Source organism: Falco biarmicus, chromosome 15 (genome assembly GCF_023638135.1).
Source record: "Falco biarmicus isolate bFalBia1 chromosome 15, bFalBia1.pri, whole genome shotgun sequence".
NCBI lineage: Eukaryota > Metazoa > Chordata > Aves > Falconiformes > Falconidae > Falco > Falco biarmicus.
The window spans coordinates 21,926,820-21,952,871 of record NC_079302.1 but is presented as its reverse complement, the minus strand read 5'-3'; the positions used below and the strand labels follow the sequence as shown (position 1 = coordinate 21,952,871).

Genomic DNA, 26,052 nt, shown 5'->3' with positions numbered 1-26,052 from the left:
GAGGTGAAGGTGGATTTTTCCAGGGGATGCCCGCATGACAGAGCATCACCAGTTCTCCTGATCTTCCACCACTCCTCAGAGTACAGAGGAGCAGAGCGTGCACGCTGCCCAATATTCAGAGATGCCAAATGCTGGCAGAAGGACTGTCATCACTCAGTGCTATGGAAAAGCTGGCTGACTAGGGCACGATTCTGTTCTCTGCCACATCCCCGCAAGTCCTAATTCATCCAAGCAGAATTTGCCTGCAGTATTTCTCTGCTACACCGCTCTGAAGCTGAGAAGCGCTATGCTGTGGAAGGTGCCTAGAACGTGGTCAGGTGGGAGACCAAAACTCTCCTCAGTCCATCGGTTCCTAATCAAGGCACTGTCTGGATCAGCCCTGGCTCTCTTGCCATTGGGCAGACTGTACCTCTTTTGATAACACCTAAAAACCTAGCTCCCCCTTCCTGTGCTGAAGGATGTGGGCTCTATTACAACGAGGTTCCCAAGTAACAGTGGCACCTGTACCTCACTCCTCGTCAGGGCAGCCAAATGCTGTCCCCTACATGCAGCAAGGAGCTGCTGATGCTGCCAAAACCAACACTTGAGCAAAGCTTGGGAGCCCCAGCACAACAACATGCCAGCAGGGCAAGCGCTCAGGCACCGTCCTGGAAGGGCTACCAGGCTTCTTACAGCAAAAGCTGTTGTTTGTGCTGTGTCTGAGCAGGTATTTGAACCCAGGCTTGCAGACGCAGAACCACATTCTGCAGGTCTATCACCAAGGGCTTCTAGAGCTTGGCAGGTAATTTGGAGAGCAACTTGCCACCTCCTGACCATCTGTAAGCCAGCTGCCCCCAGGACTCGCAGCCGATGGAGAGTTCCCTGTGACCAAGGCAGGTTCTCTGCCCTGTCATTGGGAACAGATTCAACCTGCTCCTGCCCTCTGCAAGAGCGGACTGAAGAAGCCTCCCAACAGGCATTTCAAAGACTAGAAACATGGACAACACACGTAACTTTCCACAGGTAATTCAGTCACTTTTGTTTTGGAGGAGAATGACAACAAATGAGAATGAGAATGGAAAAGAGATCCCATGAATGGTTTCCACTGCTTGCTGTTATATCACCAGACAAATGAAGACACTAAATGTATTAGAACCCCCTGAAAACTTGGACTCACAAGAAAATCATCCTCTTTTCTTCCTCTTAGCACTGCCTATTTAAGGGCAAAAAGGGAAGCTGTAATCCTTTACTGGTGCAGCTCCTGGAGTAGAGTCAGCTGAAGGCCATATGCCCTGCCAGTACTACCCTTCCACAAGCACTATCTCCTGCCCCTTGAGCTGTGACAGACGAAAATCATAAAGCCACATGTAGAGTCACCATTAAAAATGTCTGGGTTTCTGCAATTTAGGTTTGCCTCAGCTACAGCAACGAAGTGTTAGAAAAAAAACCTACGACCAGAAATACGGGAACCACCATGGATGAGGTAAAGCTCATCACAATTAACAGAGAAGCTCTACTTCGAACCAATTGCTGGCATTAATTACAGGCGTAGCTCTCCACCGGGCAGTATTAAAGCACTTTTAACAGGGATTACCAGAGGCAAGGAGAGCTCTAGCTTGGGCCTGTCTGGCCAAGGTCCACCACAAGGTTCCTCTCTCCTTTTGGCTTCACCTCTTCTCCCAGGAGGAGAAGCTCCCACTATGGTCTTATTGGAAGGTGTCACCGAGGCTCACGGGCATTAGGGTAGGACAGAAAACAAGTCTCTTCCTAGGGGCTGGAGCACAGGTCACCAGGGGGAGCAGGGAACATAACAGTTGGAGCTGAAGCAGAAATCAACATGCGAGCGCGAGCTAACTATTGACAGCTGAAGGTCAGACACAGGTCTTACGCACTGCCTCTGACATTTCTAGCTCTTTCTGTAGCCTAGAATCCATGCCAAGGAGAACTGCACCTACCCAGTTGCCCCTGAGAGTTTAAGGAAAGGAATAGAAGAGAAAATAGCTACAGTGATAGTAAATTAAGACTCATCGGTTCCTCAGAGCACCAGGAGGAAAGAAACCAGAGCATTTATGACAATCATGGGGTTGGAGGTGACAGCGGGAACAGCACTGAATAATGACTAAAAAAGCCAGCCTGCACCTGCACTACCATACCCAAGGCTGTAATTTGCTGCAATCTGAGGTGATAACGATGGCAGTAAATGGGTTACATGTAGAAACAGATAGCCCAAGAATAAGCCACCAACTGCTTCGTAGCAACCACCATCATCACTGCATACTCAGCAGAAGTAGTTACAAAATGCTGCATGCCTGCTTGGAAAGGATGCTGAACAGTTGGGGGGGTATGCCTTTGGATCCTGCCGAGGCAGGAGTGCTCTAAGTAACGTCGTGCAATGTAAAGTGCCTGCTTTGCGTAAGCGTATGCAAAATTTCAGGGTTCGTGGTATAAACTGGTGTTAGTGGGGCAAAGGGAAAGGTTGCGTACAGAAGGGAACAGACTTGATGTCAAAGATTAAGTTGCAATAAGGCATTTACAAAATAAAAGAGTTAAACCTGCTCAAAGTCAGGTTCAAGCTACTTCTAATATTATTATTTTTTTCCAATAAAATTTTGAAATTGCTGCCTCCCTGCAGAAAGCTATGCTCCTTTCTTCTGAACAACTGCCTACAGATTAACACCCCCATGCAGGTCATGCAGCGCTGCTTGGATTTTCTCTTCAAAATAATCAACATTTACTATTTCCAGCATCTCCCACAGTACCAGGCACCTTCCATAAAAGGGCTAAAAATTCTGAGGCACTTCTGAATCAAGTGCCCCACAGCAGGAATATTTCTTTATAGGTTCCACCAATTAATAGCTGGCACCTGTCCTGAAGCAAAGGCATTTCTGAAGCGGAGGCTAGTCATTACCTAGAAAGGAGGAGGAATTATTCCTTCTTCTGGGCTTGCTAAGCTCTTGCTTCCATGAGCACCTTCAGCAATGCTGAGCTCTTCTTCCAGAAGGTAGGCACCTGGTCTGCACAAATAATCCACACCCCTCCATGTATACTTGCGTCTTCGCCTTGGGCACTGCTGCTCGCTTTAGACAGTGTGATTGGCCTCCTCCAAAGGTTATCCACAAACAATCACTCAATCCTTGAAGGCTTGGCCTAATCCAGGTGTCATTATAAAGTATATCTTACACAAAATGATAACTTTATCACATCACTACTTGCCCTCCCTTCCAAGCCAGTGGTAAGGGAATTAAACTGTGGCCCTTTGTGCACCACAATTTACCACACCACAAGCCGGCAAGTTCCTTGCTTGGTTTTCTTTCTTTCAGTCTGTTCCTGATCCAAGACAGAACTTCATTTCTTGCCTCCACTGCTCACATTTCTTTATTAGCTCTTTGCGAAAAGCCTTGATGGAGTCAAGTAAATTACTTCTGGTTTCTTTCACCTATTATCTGCTAGCATAGTCATAAAGCTGCTGTAATTAGGAAGGCTTGATCCTATTATATGCGGTTAAATTAGGTGTTACAGGATTCTATTTTATTCCCTACTGTTTTACGAAGAGATAGCACGAAGGACAGCAGCTGTGAAAAAACAGTCATTCACATAAGACATTAAGAAAAACGGACCTAAAGAGATCATCTTTAAATTGAAATGGAGTTTTCTAAGCTTTGCCTATGCTTGGCAGATGAGTGATGAGATAGTAATTGCCCAAATTTACAGCACAGCTTGAGCAACGCTGGTATCATCAAGATGTGCACATGAATGATGTTCAAGCTTGATGGACACGTGGACGTGACTAATGGAAAATGACTGTGAAAGCAGCCTTGGAAGGGCAGGTGCCAGGAGGAGGGGGTACCTGCCAGGGTGGCTGGAAGTGCAACCACTCCAACTGAATGCAGGGTGGTGCGATTCCATGGGCTGGGAGATGACCACAAATTAAGGAGAAATTCTATTTACTGCTCCAGGAAATAAGACTTTATGGTGTATCCCACGGAGAATAGGCAGCTCATTTTAATGAGATGACAGATCGCTGTCAGCAGCTCAACCAGTTTTGTTTCTTCCACAGCACTTAAGCGATCCTCCCTCTCCAGCAAGGCTTCATCTTTTTCAGAACTGAGGTGATCTCATGTCAGTCTCATCAGTCAGTTGATGACGCATAATAATCATTCAGCTCCTCCGCAATGCACTTTCAGTTTCTTAGAGGTTGATCTTTTCTTACACTTCAAACTACGCCTTGGCATCCTTTCCTGACTGCTGGGCCAGGTGAAACAGGCATGTTGTAGGTCAGCATTTGTACCCTGGGAACTAGTGTCTGCTCCTGTCCACTTACACATGCATTCACTCGTACTGGAGCCCTAGGCTCTGTGTGGAGTGCAAGTCCCCCACCTCTGTGCAGGTTACTCAAAGGCAGGCAGGTGGCATTTTATTCTTGGGCCCTTGGGCAGAAGACAGGGTTATATCAAGGACAATATTAGCACAGCGCACAGTACCGGGAAGTCGTTAATTGCTTGTATGGACCAACGTCGCCGGGCAGAGCGAGGAGACATCTGTATGTGAAAACGTTATACCCAGGAAAAGGGAAGAAAGACACCAAGAAAATTAAAGACAAAGGTAAATAAACTGAAATGAAAAGTGCCCTGAACCAGCAGAGTAAAAGATACTGTTCCCAACGGTTCTGTTACACAACGAACAGTTGCAAACCATGATCCCCGCTTTCATTCACACACAATTGTACTATACAGCATTACCTACAGCCCTGGTAAAGCAAGGGCTGCTGCGTCTGTGCCCCACACCAGCCTCTGTGGAAGTCTTTGGCAACCACAAATCTGGACAAAGTCTTCCACACACAACGTTGTATTACTGCGAGAAGCACTGAACTGTTTCATGTGACCTTCATACCATGATTTGACAGCAGAGCAGATGACAACACCCTGGTGGCCCCCCATGCTAGGCTCCTACTCTAACCAGTTTTACTCCTCTTGGCTGAAGAGGAAGGCAGCTAAGTGCAAACAATGTTATTTTTAAAACAGCTGTCCAGCGCCATGGCACAGAAATCTGCAGGAAGCTAAAGAAACACCCCTGCTTACTCAGATATCTCTTTAACATCCAGCATCCTCCAGGATTTCGTTCACTGGAAGCTGCAGTAACTGTTCACTTTGATTTTAAACAATAAAAGCCACATGTCAGGATATCAGAAGGGATGTAGAGACCTGCTGCTTGGCAGGGCCATGTGGAAATTGTCATTATGGGCCGAGGAACGCATTCAGATTGAGTGAGCAACCAAATTCACTGACTGACTATGCAGAATAGCTCCAAAGTAGGCTTTCATTACACATCTGCAGACATTTCATTAAGTACTCAATGTAGTACTATAGCAACAATAAACGAAGTATTACTGTGCACATACTTGAAAAATTTTTCTGAACTGGTCTGTAAGAGTCAACACAATAAAAAGGGTTATTTGTGTCATGTGCAATGTATTTTACATTTCTTTCGAGCTGAGGATAGGCAGTCAGAACCTTCAGCCTCTACTTTCCCTTGCAACTCACTGCTGGGAGAACCCTGCAGTCAGGGACATGGGGGGTGAGGCTGGCTGCAGGGCGCCCCAGAAAGAGAGAGGAGAAGACTGCAGCCTTGCGCTACAGGTTGCTCCACCAGGCCTCACAAGAAGAGGAGAGAAGGGTTAGCTGAAGGAAATTCGGTATAGTGGAGAAGCAGCAAAACTAAGCTCAGTCCCCCCACAAAGTCCTGCTCTCCTGTAGGCAGCCACGGCTGCCAGCCTGCGCTCCCCTGGGCTGGGAGCTGGAGAGGTCTGCAACCAGGCAGGCACCAGGGAAAGCCGAAGGGATGTCCTCAGAAACAGCCGTCCCCAAGCCCTGCCAAATTCCCTGATGGGAAGAATGGGGACACTACTGCCACTGCCTCTGTGTACAGCTGTCCTTCAGGCAAGGATGAGCTGTCCCCAGGTTCCCCCATGAACAACCCTCCGACTTGGGGGAGAAAACCACAGCCATGGCACCTTCTTTAGAAGATATCCAGGTTTGAAACGCTGATGGCATTGCCACAGTATAGATACAGTTATTCCTTTCTGCTGACTACTATTGAGTGAGGGTATTTTGAGGAGTGAAAAAGAGGGAGGAAGAGAGGAGGAGTGTGCATGTGTGAATAAAAAGTGAGAAATATATATATATATAGATGTGTGTGTGTCTCTTGAGCGTGTATATATATACACACATATATTTACATGAGCACAGAAAGGCTCAGTGTCAGATTTAGTTTCATTTTGGTTTACTAAGGACATCTCTGCTGGGTTTAGCAGCTCCCCTGCCTCCATGGGAACATGACGTATGCCCTGTCTAGCAATGGGTAAATTCCATCTATTTGCTAATGGTAGCGATGCCAGTGGTTGCTACATGGGATTTAAATACCTGGTTATCGCTGACAAATTCAGCTTGGGGGCTGAAGTTATATAACATGAGTTTAACACATAAAATTTGAAATTTTATATAACGCAAATATAAAAACTGAGCTTCAGAGCAAGGGGTTAACTAGACTCAAGAGTCTGGGCTTTTTGAAATCCTCACAACAAAATGACATAAAAATATGTAGCATTGATCTAACACAGGCCATGATATCAACTGAAGAATCGTAAAACCTTTGCTGAAGGGAGATACAATCTTTTGCTTGTTTGTTTGTTTTAAAAACTATTTCAACTGCAAGAACATTTGAGCTAGCTCCCTGCTAGGGCCCTTACACTTCTTCCAATCCAGCATGTAAGGAGATAGCTTGGCAGGCAGAAGGGGAACAGAGGATTTTTTTCTGGCTTTCAGCAGTTACGGCTACATATATGCTTTTTTCTCTCGATTTTTTTTATCCGTGACAAAAATCTTGTCACCATCAGTACAAGGGCTGGGGAGACAGGTCACATGAAATTGCACCAAGCTGCTTCCACGTGTAATTTTCAGCCTTGTCTGTCATCTTAGAGAGCTGCGTGTCAGAGACAAGCACGCTGCAGAGGACAGAAGCAGCTCTTTAAATAAACTCTCCTGCTGGCAAAGACTAGAACAGGCTGTAATTCTTATATCAGGCAGCACCATTTTCTCTTCTCATCAAAAAGAAGTTTGTGTGGGGAAAAAAATAAAACACCAGAACGGGGACTCCGAGAGTCTTCTGGGGCCTGCACGGAGGCAAAGCTTGCCATCGGGACAGAGGCTCTCCCCATGGCTGGTAGGTGTAATGACTGACTCACATCGTGCGAGGAGGACACAGTCCCAGAGGGGTCAGCTGTCATGTCCAGCAATACTGGAAAATCAAGACCTCTTTCCATGCCCAGGAAGGATGAGAGCTCAAGGCTTGGAGTTTCCCTCTGCTCCTGGGACAGGAGTTCCCAAGCTCCACTGCAGCAGAGTGCAGACAGCCCTCAGCTTTCCTTGGGGTACCTGGAAGCTCTCCATTGCTGCACCAGATTAGTGGCCTCAGCATGGCACTGGGGAAAATACCTGAATGCCCTGAATTCTCAGGTTCTTGATGGAAGCTTACCGAATTTTTGCAAGCCACTTCACCCCCTGCTGAAGCACAGAGAGATTCTGAGCAAGCTGCATGGCTTATTGTTCCCGCAGCATCTGCTCCAGGCACACCAGGCTCTCAGCTGCTTCAGAACTACCCTATGGCCACCCCAAAAATACCAACAGGTCCTCCTCACCCTCTGTGTCACAGAAGGAAACAATCCCACTCTCCTGCAAAGCCTTGCTTGTAAACAGCAATGACAGCAAGACCTATACCTAAACCAGAAGCATGTGGACTGAGAGATCTTTGGAGAATCATGTAGGAATGTTTTTTTGTTTAAAAAAAAAATAAAAAGTCCAAAGGGGCACATATCCCTGAAAGAGACACCTGTAATAGAAATAACCAAATATACCCCATAAACCAGGACAGGTTGTCAGTGAGCTGCAGAAAGCCACAACCCTTTGCAGCTGTATACGTCTGAGAAAAGCAGAGCTCCCCACATGTACTTATCTGGAGACTACAACTTCTTAAGTGTAAGATTTTAACCCTATGTAATGCAAAGGGAGACAATGTAATGCACTGAAGGAAGCTGTTATGGTCAGTGTAGAGAAATATCAAAATAAGCAGGTCAAATGCTAGAGAGGATCAGTAAAGTAGTTACTAATAGGAGATAAATCCATTTGACATTTTTACAGAGCTGCCTGTAAAGAGATGCCTTATTGAGAAGAATATGAAGCTTCTGTTACTAGCAGTGTTCACAGCTATAGGAAAGGAATACAGCTCACAAATGCTGAAGTGTTAGGGAAGACTTTTTGGTCTGGTACTTACCCTCTCTTTGTAGTAGAAGGAGCTAATGGAGACCTGCTCCTTCTCGCTGCGTGTTGGGCTCCCACTGTACAAACGCAGGTTGCCTGGAGTCTCTGTGCGGATCTTCATTGGAGTAATGAGGCCACTATGGTACGCTGATAAAGCTGACAGGGACCTGGAAACAAGAGAATACACTTTCAGGAGCTTTCACCCACCAAACTGCTCTGGAGGCTCACAATGACATCTCCAATAACCCAAGCTGCTAGCAAAGTTTCAGGTGTTTTGAAAGAAGCCTCTGCTGAGGGCCAGTGATGCAAGACAGCAGGCTGTCAAGGGCACAGCAAACACCAGAGGTCAGTAGCTCCAGCACAGAATCTGATATTCTCCTGCTTTCCTGCCCAACACACCTCAGATGCGACACAGGGTACTCACCTGGGTGTGGGCTCCATCGGGGACACCGCTCGGTGCATGGTCATAGGTCTCGTGAAATACACCAGGTACCCTGAAAAGACATGACACGACATAAAGATCACACAACCAGGAGTAGATTACCCAGGGGTGGTTTACACAGGGAAACCTGGTCATTTAAGGTATCAGTCGAGGGGCTGGGTGCCTGTCCACTACCCTAAGTGCTTTTAAACTGCAAGTAAACAACCACATTTTTTCAACCCTAATCCCTTCCCTACAAAATCATTAAAGAGCATGTTTCAGTTGAGAAGACTGTCTTAAAAGCACCATCTCAAGTGGCTTACAGATGTTAGAGAAAAGACAGTAAAAGAAAACCAACAAATTAATGTTCACATTTTAACTCTTCACCAGAACTTGTCAAGCACTGATATCCAGAAGCAAGCAAGGTGATGTCTGGCTACAAAGAGAAACCATTGCAGCTTGTACAACTCTCCTCTTCAAAAGGATAACCCCAGCCACCTGAAGCCAACTCCAAAGTGCTGCCTCCTCACAAGCCTTACCACATTTGTTAGCATCTCTGAGCCTACTCAGTACAATACTACTCTCTTTCACTTTTGCTGGGAATTCGACGAGGCCTGTTTGAAAAGCAGCTTTCAGATCAAGCTCAGATGGGGATGTGGTCAGGCCTGGAGGAGGCATGCTTGCATCTGAAACAGCTCGGTGAAACTTTATAGCTCTTACTCAGACCGCAACCTGTTTTTTAAGGATGATGTTTGCACTGTACACTCTCCTGGAAAGCTGGATGTGATTGTACCCCATTGCCCATCTAGGAGAAGTTTCCCAATGACCTCAGGAAAGCTACTTTGGACAACTGCAAGGGTGCAGAATGAGAAAAGAGTGGTTAGTAACAAGAATATGGTTTCAGCAAGGCGTAAGTTCAACTCCAAATAACAGGAATTTTTTGAAGACTGAGCGCCAGAGTATGTTCAGCAATTTGATGCCAGTAGGAGAGAACTAGGCAAGGAAAACAGCTATTCCCAGTCTTCTATAAAAGAGAGGTCTGTCAATGCCTCCGGCATGCCACAAGCCAAAGCCCCTCTCTTCAGCTAGCCCTGGATTTCCAGATCCTAAACTCCTGCATACAACACCAACTGCAAACAGTTGCTAACTGGTCTCATTATCTACAAATTTATCACAACAGCGCTACTTTAATACTATTTCTTACTTGTTGCATGGCAGCAACCAAAGCCTTGCCTTGTTCAGAGGCAAGCATTCCCCAAGGCATTACAAGGATCATTCCCCAGGTAGCTGTTGTAACGTATCAGTGATGGGGCTAACCTGCACCACAGAACCTGGCTCCAGAGGTCCGTGGAAATGGGATGTTAGAGTCCTGGTAGGAGCCATAGGCATTGGAGACCCGGGCGAACGTGGGCAAGGGGGGTGTTACGGAGTTTGACAAAGCGTAGGGATTGCTGGAGGTGCTGTCCTCTTGGTTCTGAAACAGAAGTACCCAAGGTCACACTCCGGCTGCCACAGGAAGGAAACCCAGCTGGAGCACCGGACATCGCAGTGCCAGGCAGCCTCACAGAAGTGCTCGTCCTCTGAGCCAGAGCAGATCAAGCACAGAGCATGGTTATTGCCCAGGCTGCAAAATCACTTGCAAGCTCATTTACCTTTGAGGAAAGGGCTTCTCTGGCTGCTCGTCCAGAGATTTCTCTCCCACCATAGCAGTGTTGAAATGCAGAGCTTAACTTGAGGTGAAACAGTGGGAAACTATACAGAAAATCTGTCCCTCAGACTCTGGATACGACTCTCAAGACGGAGCTGAGCTAAACCTGACCTCAACGACGCAAATGAGACAAAGTCACCTTAAATAGGAATACCACACAGCTGTGGGGAGTCAAATGCTGGTTGGGAGTCCTGAAGTGAGGAAGGCAGGTGGTGTGAAACACAGGGGGGCCTCTGGCCATAGGAACTTCGGCAGAAATCTGCACTTATGTAGATAAAAGGAGGGCTACAGCTTGGGTCTAAAGGATAAAAGGAGGGCTACAGCTCAGGTCTAAAGGAATTCTTTAAAGCTACTGGTGCCTAGCTTGAGTCATCAGATTTCCATACAATGGAGAAATTAACCACTGAAACCAAACAGAATTAAGCCTTCGCATGTAAATAAATAATTTTTAAAAGCCCTTTATTTGTGATGAATAAACAAAATCTCTCAGAAAAGAAACTTGAGGAGACTCTCCAATCTTTTCCTGTATGCTAAAAACACCCACTCCAGTACACTTCACCCACACACAGACCTAATACCTGACACTGCGATGCTGAGTAGGTATCACAGATCTCTCAGCTAAGGGCAGAATGTGACTTGGATTGTATCATCCCTACAAAACCTCAGCACAAGGCTTCAGAAAAAACAGACTTTCACAGCTTTTTTTTTTTTTTTTTTGTAAGGGAAGAAAACAAAGACCCTAGAATAGGACTAGCGGGATCTTTGACTAGAAGCGAGGAGGTAAAGACATCTGCGACTGCCTTTCAGACACAAATGAATCCCTCAGCTCCCTGATGCCTTTTATCATCTCTCATAGATGAAAACCATGCCCTGGTGATCAATGAGATATACTCTGAGCTGGGAGGCTACCACGCACCACTAAGATGCTCCAACACCCAGTCATTCCTGCTAACTTGAATGCTAACTAACATTCCTGCTAACTAACACTGCTAACAGTGAGCATGCAGAGCTCCCCAGAGCAGCAAACCTTCAGGGACTGATTTTCAGAAAAAATCCACATCTAATCGTCTGCTCAGTTTTCTTCAACATTAACCAGAAGTGCTTACACAAATGTAACTGCCAGTCACAGGGGTCTATTTACAGTCTAATGAGGCTGGACTCTCACTGCAGAGTCAGAAGTGTGGGACGTGGGAGAAGACAACAAACTTGGGCAGAAAGCCCATGCAGTTTTCCATACCACAACAGACTCCAGCCAGGAGACCAGCTGACGCAGGCAGGGCTCCAGGCAGCTCTGGTTCCGCTTCACTTTCTGCAGAGAAGTGTCTTTCAGTATCTGGAATACATACAAGACACAGCTTGAATCATGGTTACATCCAGTTTCCCCACACCTATTTTTATCTGCAGAGCAACTAAGTTGCCAGGATCCAGAGAGGCCAAAGACATCCTCTAAGACCCAATGGAACCACAGAGACTCACTGGTCTGGTGTCTGCTTTAAGCTGCAAGCTTTGACCAGAGCACTGAAGGTTCACCTAGATTCAGGATGCTCTGAGCCAGGATTTGGTCTTCCATACCACTGTAGCCCATACATTCCACACCAGTTTGTGGCAAACCGGATCAATTTTTTTTCAGGAAGGAACCCAAACTGATCCATCAGCTTGCTGCTGGAGAAAGGATTTCATCAGCAACAGGATTTCCTACAGGAGACGATCAAACACCTGGCCTGGAATTAGTGGGGCCCGTGTAAAAACTCCCCTCATTTTTAAAGCAGTTGTAGAGGACAGCCGGAGGCAACATCCCAGCTCAAAAACATTATCTTTCTGCAGCTGGATGCTTAGCTGGTCATTTTGTCTGTTATGGGGTTGGGGGCAACTGCATGATGAGAAGGATGTCAGGGATCCTCAGGCAATACACATCATATTGGAACAGAGCAGCAGTGAAAAACACATGTTTAAAAAGCACCAGCAGAGAAAAGCAAACACCAGGCTGCAAGGCCAACAAAAATGCTACCCTAGGAGCTCCACAATATATCAGTTCAAAGTGACATGTGGTATGTCTTCGGTAAAGTCAGATGTTTTATTGAGACAGTAACTTAGACACTAAGTGTCCAGCATTTGTACATTTATAAGGACAGTGTATACTCCCCACACACCTTCAGCAGCTTTGCCTTCATGGAAGCAGTAATTGAGGTTGGGTTGATGAACTGGAAGGATGGTGCAGCATTATTGGGGTACTGGACAGGGAACATCACCAGCATCCGGACTCTGTGGTTGCCACAATGCACTGACACCGTACAGCTGCGACTCACCGCATCCATCTGTGAGGAAAAGCAATTGCTCTGTAGTTAGATCTCCAATGACTTCTAAACTTATAGTGGCTTAAATTCACGCTGAGGGGCTGATTCCTCTGCACACCCATAGAGGAAGTCATGCTGTTCTTAAGGGCAGCGAACACAGTGACAGCAAAAAACCCCAGGCAGATGGAGACAGACTGTTCACACCAGCAGACAGCTAGTCCAGCATGTGGAGACCACAGCCCGCCCAGGCAGCACCAGGAATCAGGCTCTGCCCCCAACAGCCACTGCACCCCAGCCCACCTCACTGGGCCACGGAGAGCTCCAGGCCCAGTACAGCAGTAACAGGCACCATCTAAGATCATATACTACTGTCTTAGAAAACTACATCAGGGCCATGCTAAAAGCTGTGAAACTACAGTGGTGGCAAAAGGAGACGGGCAGCTGCCTCAAGCCGCCCATCCCAGCACAGTGTTGTGCCTCCAGCCAGCACAGACGAGGGTCTGGTGTGCAAGGGAGATGCCAAAACTGAGGGAGAGAGTGCAGGGTAGGGAGAGCTCAGCAGGTGGGGTTCCGAAACAGTCAAAATGAGATCAGTGGTGCATGTAGTGCAACAAGTCACTTCCCACTCTGCAGCCGAGGCAGGGAAGAAAACACTGTCCAGCCTTCTTGGGACCAGCCAGCACTCTGTGCTGAAACACTTCCCTCATTCCCAGTGTCTGGGATTACCCTCTTTGCTACTACCCCTGGCCAAGAGGATCTCTACAGCTCAAAATAAACCTTGTTTACAGATGGCAGTCACTGCAGCAAAGAAGGCTCCCCTCTACAGGCTCTGACGAGCCAGCCTGCCCACATCGCCTCCTAACAAGCCAGCAGAAGGAAACTCTCTACCTCCACATTGACATTTCGGATCTGCACGTTGATCAGTGAAAACTCCTGCTGCAGTGTTTGAGGCAGTCCCAGTTGGTCCGTTTTCTTTCCCACCAGGGGGTCATTCAGGAAATCTTCTTTTAAGGCTGACAGGAAAGATGGAGAACAGTTTGAAACAAGCTATAACAGACAGATTTTTGGCACACGATGCCAGGAGGGAGCCAAGACAGCAGGCTTTCCTCTGCTCTGCTGACACATGGAGATATGAGTTTTACCTGGCAAAGACCTGTGAGCTGGAGGGTCTCAGCTGTTGTTTAGAGGCAGGCTTCTGAGCCTTGCTCTTCAAAAAAACAAATCTGTCTGCACACAGGTTTCCCAGGAAGGTTAAGAACCTGCCTGTATTCTGCACTGCCCTAAATGGTCTGTCTCATTTGAGATCCCTTCTCCTCCCTGCGCAGTACTGCCAGAGTCACAAACAGCTGAACTAGAGCCTCTCAGTTCAGGGGGAAAGAACTGCTGCCAAAGCAGTCTCCAGGAGGAGCTCTGGCCTTTGGGACTCAGACCCCACCACCCCTGGCTTTCAGGGAATGCTTCCGAAGCAAAATAAAGCTTTGGGAGAGAGAAGGGGGCAATTCTGGCCCTAGCAGAGGCTTAATTCATTTGTAGCAGCCGTTTGCATTTTAACATTGCAAAGCACTCTACTGTTTTAATGGCCTTTAAAGACTCATCTAAATGCTGGGTTTAGCTTGTCCGGTTCCAGCACTTCAGGACAATAACCCCTGAAGGCCAGAACACATTTAAACAGCCAGGCAAGCACTGCAGGACACAAGGAATTATGGTTAATAGAGTGAACTTGACTGAGTTTCAGAAGAATTAATCTCTGCCTGTGCTCATTCCTGCCTTTTGCCTCGTATCTTGCTATGTACCCCCAACAGGCCAAGGGCAGCTCCTTCTGAGGAGTGTTTTGCTGTGGCACCACTACCTAAGATGATCAAATGTATTTTTTGATGATGGTGCCAATGACACAAGGGAAGTCCCGATTATTCAGCTGTCATAGTCACACTTGCAGTATTGCATTGCACAGACTACTCCTAGCAAAAAAATAAATTACAAGAAATGCAAAAAGCTGTCCTTTTACAGGCATTTGTCTAAAAGTTACGACTTTGCTGCTGGGACAAATATATCTGGTTTTACTGCTGCCCAGTGGGTTGCTGAACACGGATAGGTAGGATGCTTAGCTACTCATTCCTGTTTGCGATTTTACTATAGTGCTTAGATATACTTCACAAAAGGGAGCTGAAAAGGGGATTAAAGGAAGATCAGTGGCTCTCAGGGAAGATAATTATTTCTAGCTCAAGGCACCACACAGCTTACTGGAAAGCCATCTCTGAGGTTCCCGATACGGGCAGTACCCTCCCTTTGTCTTCTCCTCCCATTCCCTTGCAATCAGTTTCTAATCCCTCAAAGCCCACATATCTGTATAGATTCCTAAAGATCTTTTATAGGCAGCAGCCAGTGAGGAGAGCTGCACACTGACGACACAGCTGGTGGGCCTTCCAATTTATCTGCAGAGTGCTGTTCTCTTCAAACATCCCTGAAGTGCTTTACTAATATAACATGGAGACTTTTGTCTGCAGTTGAAATGCAGTCACCTCCAGGGTGAAACATCAACAGTCCACAACAGCTTTTAGGCTAGAAATAACTGAAATTCCTGCCTAGGGACTTGCCTGTGCATTAATCCTGCAGTCATGGTATTTGCAACAAATCTACCCTGCTACAGAAAAGCCATTTTCATTCCCTTTGGCTGCAAGGGAAAACCTACCAGTCCGAACCAAAGCCAGACCCACACGGAAACCACATAGGGTGTATGACCGTGACCTCATCAGGGATAGTAAAAGAGTTAACTCTTCTCTGTGGAAAAAGAGAGGCCAGGCAGCCAGAATAACACTTAATGCTCCCACTGGAGCAAGAGAGGCTGTGCTTCCTCACGCAGTACTGCTCATGGGTAGCACAGGTGGCTGAGGCTTTTCTTATCATATTATAAAACCCTGACGCAGACAGAGGTGCTGACAACTTTTAGAAACCTGTTCTGCTGCCACATAGGACAGGTGGCAGAGGAGAACTTCACTGGGATTTGCTGGGTTGGCATCTTCCAGTTAGGAAGAGATGCCTTCCCTAAGGGACCTCACAGCTGGCTCCTTTCTCAAAGGACAGATATTAGGCCACTTCCTCCCCTTCTCTCTGGTTTGTTGGCAAGTTAAAGAGAATGAAAACACTTTCCTGCAAGCCCCTCACCTGGGGATCCATGTAGCACCCTGCTACAATACAGAAAGGAACTGTGCATTTAAACCCAAGCTGACACAAAGGCATGGGAGCATCGGATTCTTATTCCTCAGTATTAGACAGCGAAATCTCTTTAGATAACTTTGTCACATGCACATCATCACCATGGGTCTCAGCTGCTGCAATCTCTTCTTCTTCACTAACACCCTGAATGTTTAACCTGGCCAGTGCCTTAACCACACAAACCCTCCTTCACATTCCTTCCTTGTACGCCTTCTCTTCCATAAAGCCAAATCAATGCTTTCTGTTAAAGCCTCCGACCCATTCCCACCCACCCATACAGTACCCAGAATTTGGAGATACCATCCCTCTCCCTCTGCTCTGCCAGCCTTCAGGCACCTTTCATCAATACCCAAATAAAAATGCATGAGCTCTCTCCATACGACTTCTGCTGGATGGGAGAAGGCACCAGCAAACATCTCCGTGTTAGATGAGTTCACGCAGTTAGCTCACCCCAGCAGAAGTGTTTAGGTACCAGGTGTGATGTGAGCAGCTCGCGTCAGAGTGCCTTACCACATGCTACCCTCTTCTCTCTGCTTAAACTAATCTACCGGTACAAGACCTATCAGAGCAGTTCCAGAGGAGGCCACAAGAACGGTCTGAGGGATGGAACACCGCTCCACTGAAGAAAGGCTGAGAGTTGGGGTTGTTCAGCCTGGAGAAGACAAAGCTCTGAGATCTTATCACAGCCTTTCAACACTTACAGAGGACTTATAGGAAAGATGGAGAGAGACTTTTTACCAGGGCCTGAAAGCGACAGGACAAGGGGCAAAGGTTTTAAATGAAAGAGCGCTGGTTTTGAATGGACATAAGGAAGAAATGTTTTACATAGAGGATGGTGAGACTGGCACAGGTTGCCCAGAGCAGCTGCGAATGCCCCATCCCCAGAAGTGGTCAAGGCCAGGCTGGATGGGGCTTTGAACAACCTGGTCTTCTGGAAGGTGTCCCTGCCCGTGAGATGGAGCTTGGGACTAGATGATCTCTGAAGGTCGCTTCCAACCCAAACCATTCTATGAGTCTGTGAGTTAAGAGCCAGAACTGACTTTCTGGCTGCCTTATTTTTAGCAGCAAGCCACAACTATAATCTAAAAAGAAGGCAATTAAATGATATTAGTGACAAGGAAGAGCTTCGTTTTACAGATCGAATCATTGTGTTAGAGGAGGAAAAGCTTGGCAGGATGATCCTGGGAAACCCCTAGTGTTTTCCCTCCTCCCAGATGGGGAATCCATTAACCTTTGAAACTGCACTAGTTTGTGCTTTGCCTACGTTATTTTCTTATGCCAAGATGCATCTTCTTCCCAACACAAAGACAGCTGGTGTTTCAAGTTCCATGACCCATCGCTCGTCTCACCTTCCTCATCCCCATGTCCAGAGTTATGCTGGGGCTCCGAGTCCTGGGGGTGAAGGGTCTTGTCTGGCTCTGGCAGGTGAGAAATCCCATCGATGAGGTCCTCGACTCCATCCAGGATATCATTAGCACACAGCTGAAAAGAACAAACACACCCATATGGTGCACAACAGAAACCAAGCTGTGGAAACAGCCATCACTAAACAACTCGTTTCTCCAGGGAGCTGGATATGCAAGGTCTGTCTGTCCATGCAACAGTCATGACCAAGACCTCGGCATTGTTTCTGTGACAAAACCAGGTGATTTTCCACTTTCCAGCATCCTCAGCTCTGTCACCTCAGACAGCCCAGCCAAATCTCCTACTTGCTTACAAAGCCACTTGATTGACAGGGCCAGTCTAAGTAACAGAGGTTTTACTTTAATCAAAACGAAAGCTGATTTAACTTTAATTCCTTGAATTAATTTGTCAAAACTGGATTAAGTTTTTAGATCAGATGTAATAGCAGCACCCTTTCTGCTTTTGATATTTACATTCCAGTATGATCTAGGGACCGAGGTACATTACTAGGGGCCCTAGTGTTCCAGGTTCTGTATCAAAAAGAGACCATGAAAATTTAGTATTTTAAGTTCAGCACAAGAAAACAGGGATGATGAAGAAACAGGGAGGAGAAAGGAAAGGACAAAGGTGCAATGCAGCAAATACCAGCATTGGTCACCAGCAATGTGCCATCAAGTATGTAGTTTGATCCAGACAAAGACAAGGACAACAGAGCGGGAGTCAGCAGAGGAATAGTAAAGGCTCTGACATGGATGAACATTCGATTTAAAGACAGGAAAGAAATCAAATTATTCACAAATATATCAGGTAGGAATAAAGGGTCATTTTTTCACAGAGAAAGTTTGTTACAGACCTGCAGGACTTCTGCAGGATCTGTGCTGGGACACATGCTTCTCAACATATTCATTAAAAACCTGGAATAGGAGGTGAATAACGACATGACCAGGTTTGCTGATGCCACCAAGTTTTACAGGGTAGTAACAAGAGTGGCTGAGTGCAAACAATCACAGAAGCACCTTACTGGAGTAACTGTATTAACATGAAAGATGAACTTCAGTTCAGATAAATATAAAGCAAGGCACACAGGGGAAAAAATGGCAAGTTCAAGCTGACTGAGGGAACAAGGTGTAGAGGCCAGACTGAGTCCATGTTTTCATGGAATTATGCCTGACAATTTAAGGAACAAACCAAGTACTGAAAATTCTTTGGAAAGAACAAAATTCAGATCCCCATCTCAAAAAGTCTACAGTAGAACTGAAAAAAAGTCGTGGAATGCAAAAGGACAATCAAAGACCTTGTACAAAGGATAAAGTAAATCAAGACCTTTTGACTTGAAAAAGGAGGCAGCTGAGAAGGGAGATCTACGGAATTACCAGTGGCACAGATAAGATGGCTGCTCATTTCATCTTCGGTGTAATGAAACCAGCAGGTTGTAAAATAAACAAATGAAAGGAGCTGTTTTTCCACACAACATGCAGAAAGCCAGGAAACTCCTTGTCAATAGGATTTTTAAGATGACAAAAATTTACACATGTCCAAAAAGAGACAGAACAAGTCTACAGAAATGAAACTCCTAAAGCTCTGTCAAATACAAAGATGCCAGACTCAAAGAGCCTCAAAGCTGTAAACTGCAGGAGGCTGGCAGGGCATATGAAAGAAAAATCACTAGATACTTGCCTCATTCTTATCTCCTTCCAAGATACCCACAGCTGAAGATGACGCAGGGCAATATGGACCATTGTGGCCATATGAACCTCTGGTGTGACCCAGCACAGCTGTTCTAGTAACGGCATCAGCAATTTGCAACTGCTGCCAGGCAGCAGAACAGGATTCACACTGCTTGCACCAGGCTGAGAGGCAATGGAAACAAGGGGAGGAAGGGGAAGGCACCATCCCTACGTTTACCTGACACCTAAAATGCCAAGAGTCATACAGCCTTGCAGCCATGGAGGTGGCATCTTTAGAGGCAATGCAGGCAGTAACTGATCTCTACCTTCCCCAAAGACTTCTACGCTTACTGTTACACAACAAAGCAGCCTTGCACTTCTACAGCAGCTTTTGAGGCACAGAGAGGCCTTATCACAGGTCTCCTTGGGGATGTTTCTGGGCTGGAGCTGAAGAGGAAAGTGAAGTGGCAGCTGGGTGCTGTGTCTGCAGCTCTAGGATATCAGAGGAGTGACTGGGAGTGCAAAGAAAGGGAGGTGAATGCAGCCCGTAAGGAAGCTGCCTACAGTTCACAAGCAGAAGTGTTTACGTACCCTCTGCAGCTGAGAGTCAATCCGCCACATTCGCAGAGTCTGATCACGGGACCATGTAACCAGCTGGTAGTCTTTAGAACCTACGAAGGACAGAAACAACTTACAGACCCCACTGAAAACAGAAACTATCTCAGCCCTGTGTTTTGTGTAAACAGATTCAAGCAAGCCAGCAGGGAGATCCAATGGATAAGGCACTAAACCGAAAGGCAGAGCAAGTCCTTTTCTGCTTGGAATTGATCAGCCTTTATGCCTCCCTGCACCACGGTTACCACACCTCTAAACGTGGTGTAATTTACAGGTGAAAGTAAGTATAATGAATGTGACGCAAGTTTTCTAGGAACTAGGAATGAGGAACTAGGAATGAACAAGATCTACTATAATATTTAAATAAAACGAGTAATATAGTTGAGAAACAGATCTATCTTTACGATAACTGTAAAGTCAAAACATCTTTTAGTTCATCATCTGCTTCAAGATGCAGATGTTTTAAAACTTTTCTAAGCTAAGATGCTTCTGCCCTCCCCCTTTCTCCTTCTGAAAGACGGATGATGCCAAGACAAGTTGAGGTTGCAATGGCATGCATCGAGCCACATACTATCGATCAACTGATAAAGGTACACAGACATATTTATGCCCATGTTTACGTCTGGTGATACAGTTTAAGTTTCCCTTGTCAAACAGCTGCTACGCTTAAGAATTAGCTGCTGCACAGCTACTTCCTACACCCCTCTGCAGAGGCACAGGGGCTAAATACAGCACAGCAGACTCTGTGGAAGGAGATTTGTGCTATCTTGGTTGTGTCTGCACTAAAGCAGACTTGGAATGCTTGTATGACTGATTTATGTTGCTTGAGATGAGCGTGACTTCCAGCCTCAGACATGTATCTATTAACTAAGACAACACAACTGTGGTTCAAGCCTCCTTGAATGCTCATTCACAAGCTGTCTGAGGCTGCACCTCCAGATCCTAACACAGTTCTAGATTGCTCTCCTCTTTTGGAAGAGGAAAAGCAAGATATGGAGAAGAAGGTGACTTAACTGAATTTCCCCAGCAGCTGGTGGCAGAGGGTTGGACCACAACTTTTACACGGCACTGCAAAGCTGTACCACCAGTGACACCGCAGCCAGGCGTGCATGTCCTGTCAATGGCACCCCAGGTGCTGGAAACAAAGCTGTGCTCTGTGTGGTTATCCAACCTCTAATACGGAATCTCCTATATTTAGCTGCCTACGCTGGAAAATTTAGTCAGGACTGAACTCTAAGAGCAGCCTCTCTATCCCACGCTCCTCCTCCCCTGCTTTTGCCAGCACACAGATAAGGTGGGCTCGCTGGGTCTGTGGTCTGGGATGTGCTGGAGGCTGCTGATCCCGGCAGTGATGTGAGGGGTTAACCGGTCAGCCTGCAGCTCGGAGCAGGGGGAGGTGCCTGAACTCCTACACCCATTTAATAGTTTGTTCAATTTATTCTGAAAGATCCATTTAAAAATAGACTCACAGGAGAGTGGAAGCAATTAAGAGTCACCGCTGACCCACTCAGCATTTGGTAGATTTGCTTTGTTAGCATGGAACCAAAGGGCAACGCTTCTGTGGGCACTGCCATAAAACCAGTACAAACCAGCTACAGTTTGAGGGGAACGGGGTGGGAAAGTGGGTAGGAGCTACTCCAGGGAAAGGCAAGAGTCAAATGGCAATAGTGTAAGCATCACAGCCAGGAGCCAGGCCCCCACACTCATGGTCAGCCGATGGCTGCAGCGCAGGGAAGAGCACACATCCAGCCCTGAACTCACCTTCTTTCTGCTTCCTCCACTGAAACTCCAGCACCACATCATCATGTCCCACAAAAGTGTGGACAGGCGTGTTCAAGTCAAAGACGTTCCAGAGAAGCAGACTGTTCTCCCGACGGAGCTGGGGGACCATCACTGTCACCAGCCCATTGCTGAAAGGCTTGAGAGAGAAACACCCCTCCAGTTAGCCCCGGGGAGTTATGCTCCCTTGCTGCTGTAATCATACTCTCGTTCCTCCCTTTTCCCACCAAGAATGCTTGGGCTTTGAAGGAGCTCAGCACAAACCACAACGACACCTGAAACTGGGAGGGTCCAAGGCAGCTGCTGTGCAAAACCACTGTCTTACAAGGGGTAAGCAGTAGTGCACTGAGATATTCAATGCAGATCATTTAAGATTAATAATTTCTTTCTGCTGCTTCCTCACTTTTCAGCTGTGAGGCTGCAGGGATTTCCCCACTGACTTTTCACATGGGACCCTTACTGCAATTTGCCTGCAGCTGGAAGAATTGGCACCTACGGACTGAGCTTCAGGCCATATTCAAATGTCTGGGGAAGGGAACAGATATGACTGATGTTAAGAGCCTTAGCTTCACATGCTTGGGTGCTTGTTCTGTAAAAGGCAACAGCTCTTGGATGTGATACACTGTAAGGGCCCACCGTGGCATACTTGGAAACACTGGGAGTAGAGGAAGCACTTGGAGAGGGCAGACCACTGCATTGCTCTGTGCAACATGTACCAATGCTGGAGCTGAGTGGAAAAACAGGACAGCGAGAGCAGCCACGACTTTCCAAGCCTCCTGCTCCCAGAGCCAACCACTGCACCCAGGTTTTCACCCCCCAGAATGATGATGTCCAAGACTGGGCTCTCACACCATTAGTCATTCCTTCTCCTGAGTGCCCTCCATGGCAGATGTTGCTCTTCTAGGCCTTTTAAGCACCAAGAGAGATTTTTAAAATCAACTTAATGTCCAGCAGTAGAACTGGTGGAAGCCCTTCAGCAGTTCTTCTTTATTTAATGTCCCTTTGTACATTTGCTCTCACAGCACAAGTGGGGCTGGTGGGAGTGTCTCACTCACCGTGTATCTTGCCTTCCAGACAGGAACCTGGCAGGGAAGGATATTGAGGTATTTCCGAGGCTGACGGTAATCCCAGAACTTAAAAAAAAATAGAAGGCAACAGAAAGACAAGCAAAAGCAGGAGTCAGCTGGCTATACTTTCAGGCTGCAGTCTTCCATGCGGCTTGCAGATATAACAGCAAAAAACTTGCCAGGGTGCCCACAGCATCATTAGTAATCCTATTCATTACGAGCAGAGATGGCCCCAAAGGACAAATATCAAGCTACTAGCATCTGGCAGCATCCCTTAGACAACAAGGGACTTGTTATATTCACAGTGATCATGGCTTGAGTAATTAGAGCAGGGAGACAGGCAGCCTGCATGGGCTTTCAGAGCTACAAGGTACCCTGCAGGCTCCCAGCCAATGTACCAGTCCAGACTGGAGGCAGGCCCACCCTGCTGTTACTGCTAATTTTGTAATGAAGAATCTAACCTTTTGCTTTGCTAGAATTCACAGCAATTGCATTTGCCTCAGAGCTTAGCTAAACGTGAATGAACTCCATTTGGCTGACATGCAAAGCGCACTGTTTCCCCGCAAGTAAAAGGCCCTACATAGCAATGCTTGCAGGCAGTCTCTTAGTGATAACCCAGTTCGGCATGAGTTTGGGTACCCCGGAGGCTGGAGTATGTCTCCCCGCAAGCTGCTGTAATCAGCTTGAGGCTGGCAACACTGCATTTTGGGGAGAAGGCTCTTCTGGCATGTATGGCCAGCTCCCTTCTGGCAAGCAGCAGGCAGAGGCAGTTGTTTTCAGCTTCAGTACTGCCCAAATCACCACAGATATGTGGCAAACATATGTGCACCCATTCTGCAACAACTTCTCTGCCTGTTCTGTAAAGCCACCCCTGGCTCAACACATGCAGGTGGCCAGAAACCAAAACATAAGGATGCAGATCTTGTCAATGGCAAGCACGCCCCAAGACTTCAGCAGCAGTAGAAGGGGATCTGCTCCACCACCCTGACATCTCCCAAGCAGGAGTCCCTGAAGCAACACTTACCCTGACAGAGTTGTCCTGGCTGGACGTGGCCAGCGTATACTCATTGTCAGGATGCCAATCCAGACCGTGGATTTTAGAGAGATGAGCTGCCAAGTACTCTACTGCAGTGCTGGGTTTCTGCAAGGAGAGACATTTTCCTTCTGAGCACAGGACTCCTGAAATTTGGTCTAACTAGACCTGGCATAAAAAGAGACACTTTTAACAAGGGCAAGAGAGGTGGAACACCCTCCTGCTGGGCAAAGGCAAATAGCTCAGCAAAAACAGTTGAAGAAAAGGTCCTGTGTAGGTGTGGCAAATTCCAGTCACCAAGTGCAGCCCTGAATGATACTTTATACTCAGTAAAACAGTTAAGTACTACAAGATGAAAAGCAAAATGTTAACGGGCACAGTGTCTGGGGAAGGAGGCTATCTACATGCTCTCTTCAGGCTCGCAGGCTCCCAATTCCCTCTAGTTTAAATTGACTCACAAGAAAGATTTGGGGAAAAAGTAGCATATTTTTCTCAGTATTTATCAGAGTATTTATCCCTCTGACCAGAGGGACGTCTGTATCAGGTAGGTGAAAATACGCACAAACTGCTCAAAAAACCCTTCAGCTTACCCTTTTGTCCCAAATTCGGACATCCCCATCATGGCTTGTTGCCAAACAGTTGGCATTTTTCTTGTTCCACTTCACCTGGGAAGCTCCAGCTGCAGTACAAAGAGAGCAGGTCAAAACAAGCAATTAAAAAGTAAATGGCACAGGAGACGCCTGACCTGGGCTTAAAGCTGCTCTTCTTTGCACAGGAAAGGCAGTTCAGAGGAAGGATATCCCAGAAAACAGCACAAAGAATGGTGTGGAAACAATTAACCATTGTGTCCTCAGGACAGCAAAGCAAGAGTGTTCCAGTTACATGCCTAGAGATCTTCTCTGCAATTTCTAGCCACGGGTTGTACCCGATTAAAATACTCATGCCCATTAGTTCAGAAGGAGCAACTTCCTCCAGAGAAGAACTGCAGGTCCACTACCTCCCTCCCAGATCCCTTCTGTTTTCATTCAAGTTACTGCCAGGTGCTTAAAGATTGATTAACTTCTCTCCCCATGTCCTGGTTTCAGCTGGGGTAGAATTTTCTTTTTAGTAGCAGGTGCAGTGCTGTGTTTTGGATTTGGTGTCAGAACAATGTCAACAACACACTGTTGTGCTCAGTAACCTTTATACTAAGTCAACAACTTTTCGGTTTCCCAGGCCTTGCCAGCAGAAAGGCTGGAGGGGCACAAGAAACTGGGAGGGGACACAGCCGGGACAGCTGACCCGAACTGGCCCAAGGGCTGTCCCATACCATGGGACATCATGCTCAGTATATAAACTGGGGGGGTTGGCGGGGGCCTGCCGATTGCTGCTCGGGGGCTGGCTGAGCATCAGTCATTGGCTGGTGAGCAACTGTATTGTGCATCACTTGGTTTCTTTTCTCTCTTCCCTTTGAATTTCACTCCTCTCACCTTCTCCCTCCTTTTAATTATAACTGTTATTATTATTTTGGTTTTATTTAATTCCAATTATTAAATTGTTCTTATCTCAACCCTCAAGTTTTACATTCCTTTCTGATTCTCCTCCCCATCCCTCTGGGTGCGTGTGGGGGAGCGAGTGAGTGGCTGCGTGGTAGTTAATTATCAGCTGGGGTTAAACCACAACACCCCAACACCCTCTAGTTCCTTGTATAGCATCAGATAGTTTAGTGTTATTATCTATTACTGAAATGGAGGTGCAGGAGAAGGCTGGAGTGCAGGTGGACCTTGTGTCTGGCCAGCTGGAGGTAGACTCACTGGGTGGACCAGAAGGCCACCGTATAACTGTCAAAACACACCACAGAAGTCAAAGACACCAACGGCATTGTAAAGAAACTGGATGATGGTCCAGATATGATGATATACGATATCACAAGGGACTCAGTCAAGGACCTAAAATCAGAAGATGGGCAGTCATTTCTAGTAAGTAGCAAAACACAGCTTCAGTTGATGTGGATTATTCAGGCATTGTAAGAGAAATACATGTTCTGTTCATCCTTATTCTGCCAGTATTTTCGAAACATTTTAAGCTATCAGAAAGGTGAGGTCCATGAAAAAGCTAAACAGATCTCAGCCAGCTGCTATTCCCCACTTCACTACCCACCTCCTGCTGCATGGTGAGCAGATTCACCCTGACAACCTGGCAAAACACTAGTCCAGGGGAAAAAAAAGCTGCCAATAGGCTGCCAGTTGATTGATTTGATCCACTCACGGAAGGGTACATCAACATCTAGACCAACACTAAACGTAATCAGGCACGGGAGGAAGGAAGATTTCCGGGGAGGAAGCTTCTGGGCTGGCTCAGCTGACCTGTGAAACCTGCGCCCAGGCACCAGAATAAGCTATGCTTCTCTCCAGTTCAGGAAGGCTTCTGCGTCGCTGATAGAGAGGTTTGCTGGCTGAGAAGGAAGAGGGAGCCGCTGCAGATGTGTAGCCTAAGGAGATCTAAGCAGCAGACCGTAAGAGACACACGTTGTGGGGACAGTAACTCAGGAAAAGGCTGTTTTTCTCATCACCCGTGCTTT

At 46.8% G+C, this 26,052-nt stretch overlaps 1 protein-coding gene across 4 annotated transcripts in view; it reads right to left on the bottom strand.

Annotated features, from left to right (window-relative positions):
• The window catches only part of WDR59 (WD repeat domain 59), a 51,417-nt gene that overhangs the window by 11,653 nt on the left and 13,712 nt on the right, over nucleotides 1-26,052 (bottom strand). For 2 of the 4 annotated variants that reach the window (XM_056360621.1, XM_056360619.1), the window contains exons 7-19: nucleotides 24,083-24,171; nucleotides 23,484-23,600; nucleotides 22,448-22,525; nucleotides 21,375-21,531; nucleotides 19,590-19,669; nucleotides 17,277-17,409; nucleotides 13,603-13,727; nucleotides 12,571-12,735; nucleotides 11,658-11,753; nucleotides 10,030-10,186; nucleotides 8,716-8,785; nucleotides 8,305-8,458; nucleotides 4,461-4,517 (exon numbers count right to left, since the gene is read on the bottom strand). In XM_056360621.1, coding sequence (XP_056216596.1) covers nucleotides 4,461-4,517; nucleotides 8,305-8,458; nucleotides 8,716-8,785; nucleotides 10,030-10,186; nucleotides 11,658-11,753; nucleotides 12,571-12,735; nucleotides 13,603-13,727; nucleotides 17,277-17,409; nucleotides 19,590-19,669; nucleotides 21,375-21,531; nucleotides 22,448-22,525; nucleotides 23,484-23,600; nucleotides 24,083-24,171 — 1,478 coding nt within the window. Of the gene's footprint in view, nucleotides 1-4,460; nucleotides 4,518-8,304; nucleotides 8,459-8,715; nucleotides 8,786-10,029; nucleotides 10,187-11,657; nucleotides 11,754-12,570; nucleotides 12,736-13,602; nucleotides 13,728-17,276; nucleotides 17,410-19,589; nucleotides 19,670-21,374; nucleotides 21,532-22,447; nucleotides 22,526-23,483; nucleotides 23,601-24,082; nucleotides 24,172-26,052 lie in introns of those variants that run through there. The other 2 variants (XM_056360620.1, XM_056360622.1) reach the window with 2 other exon arrangements.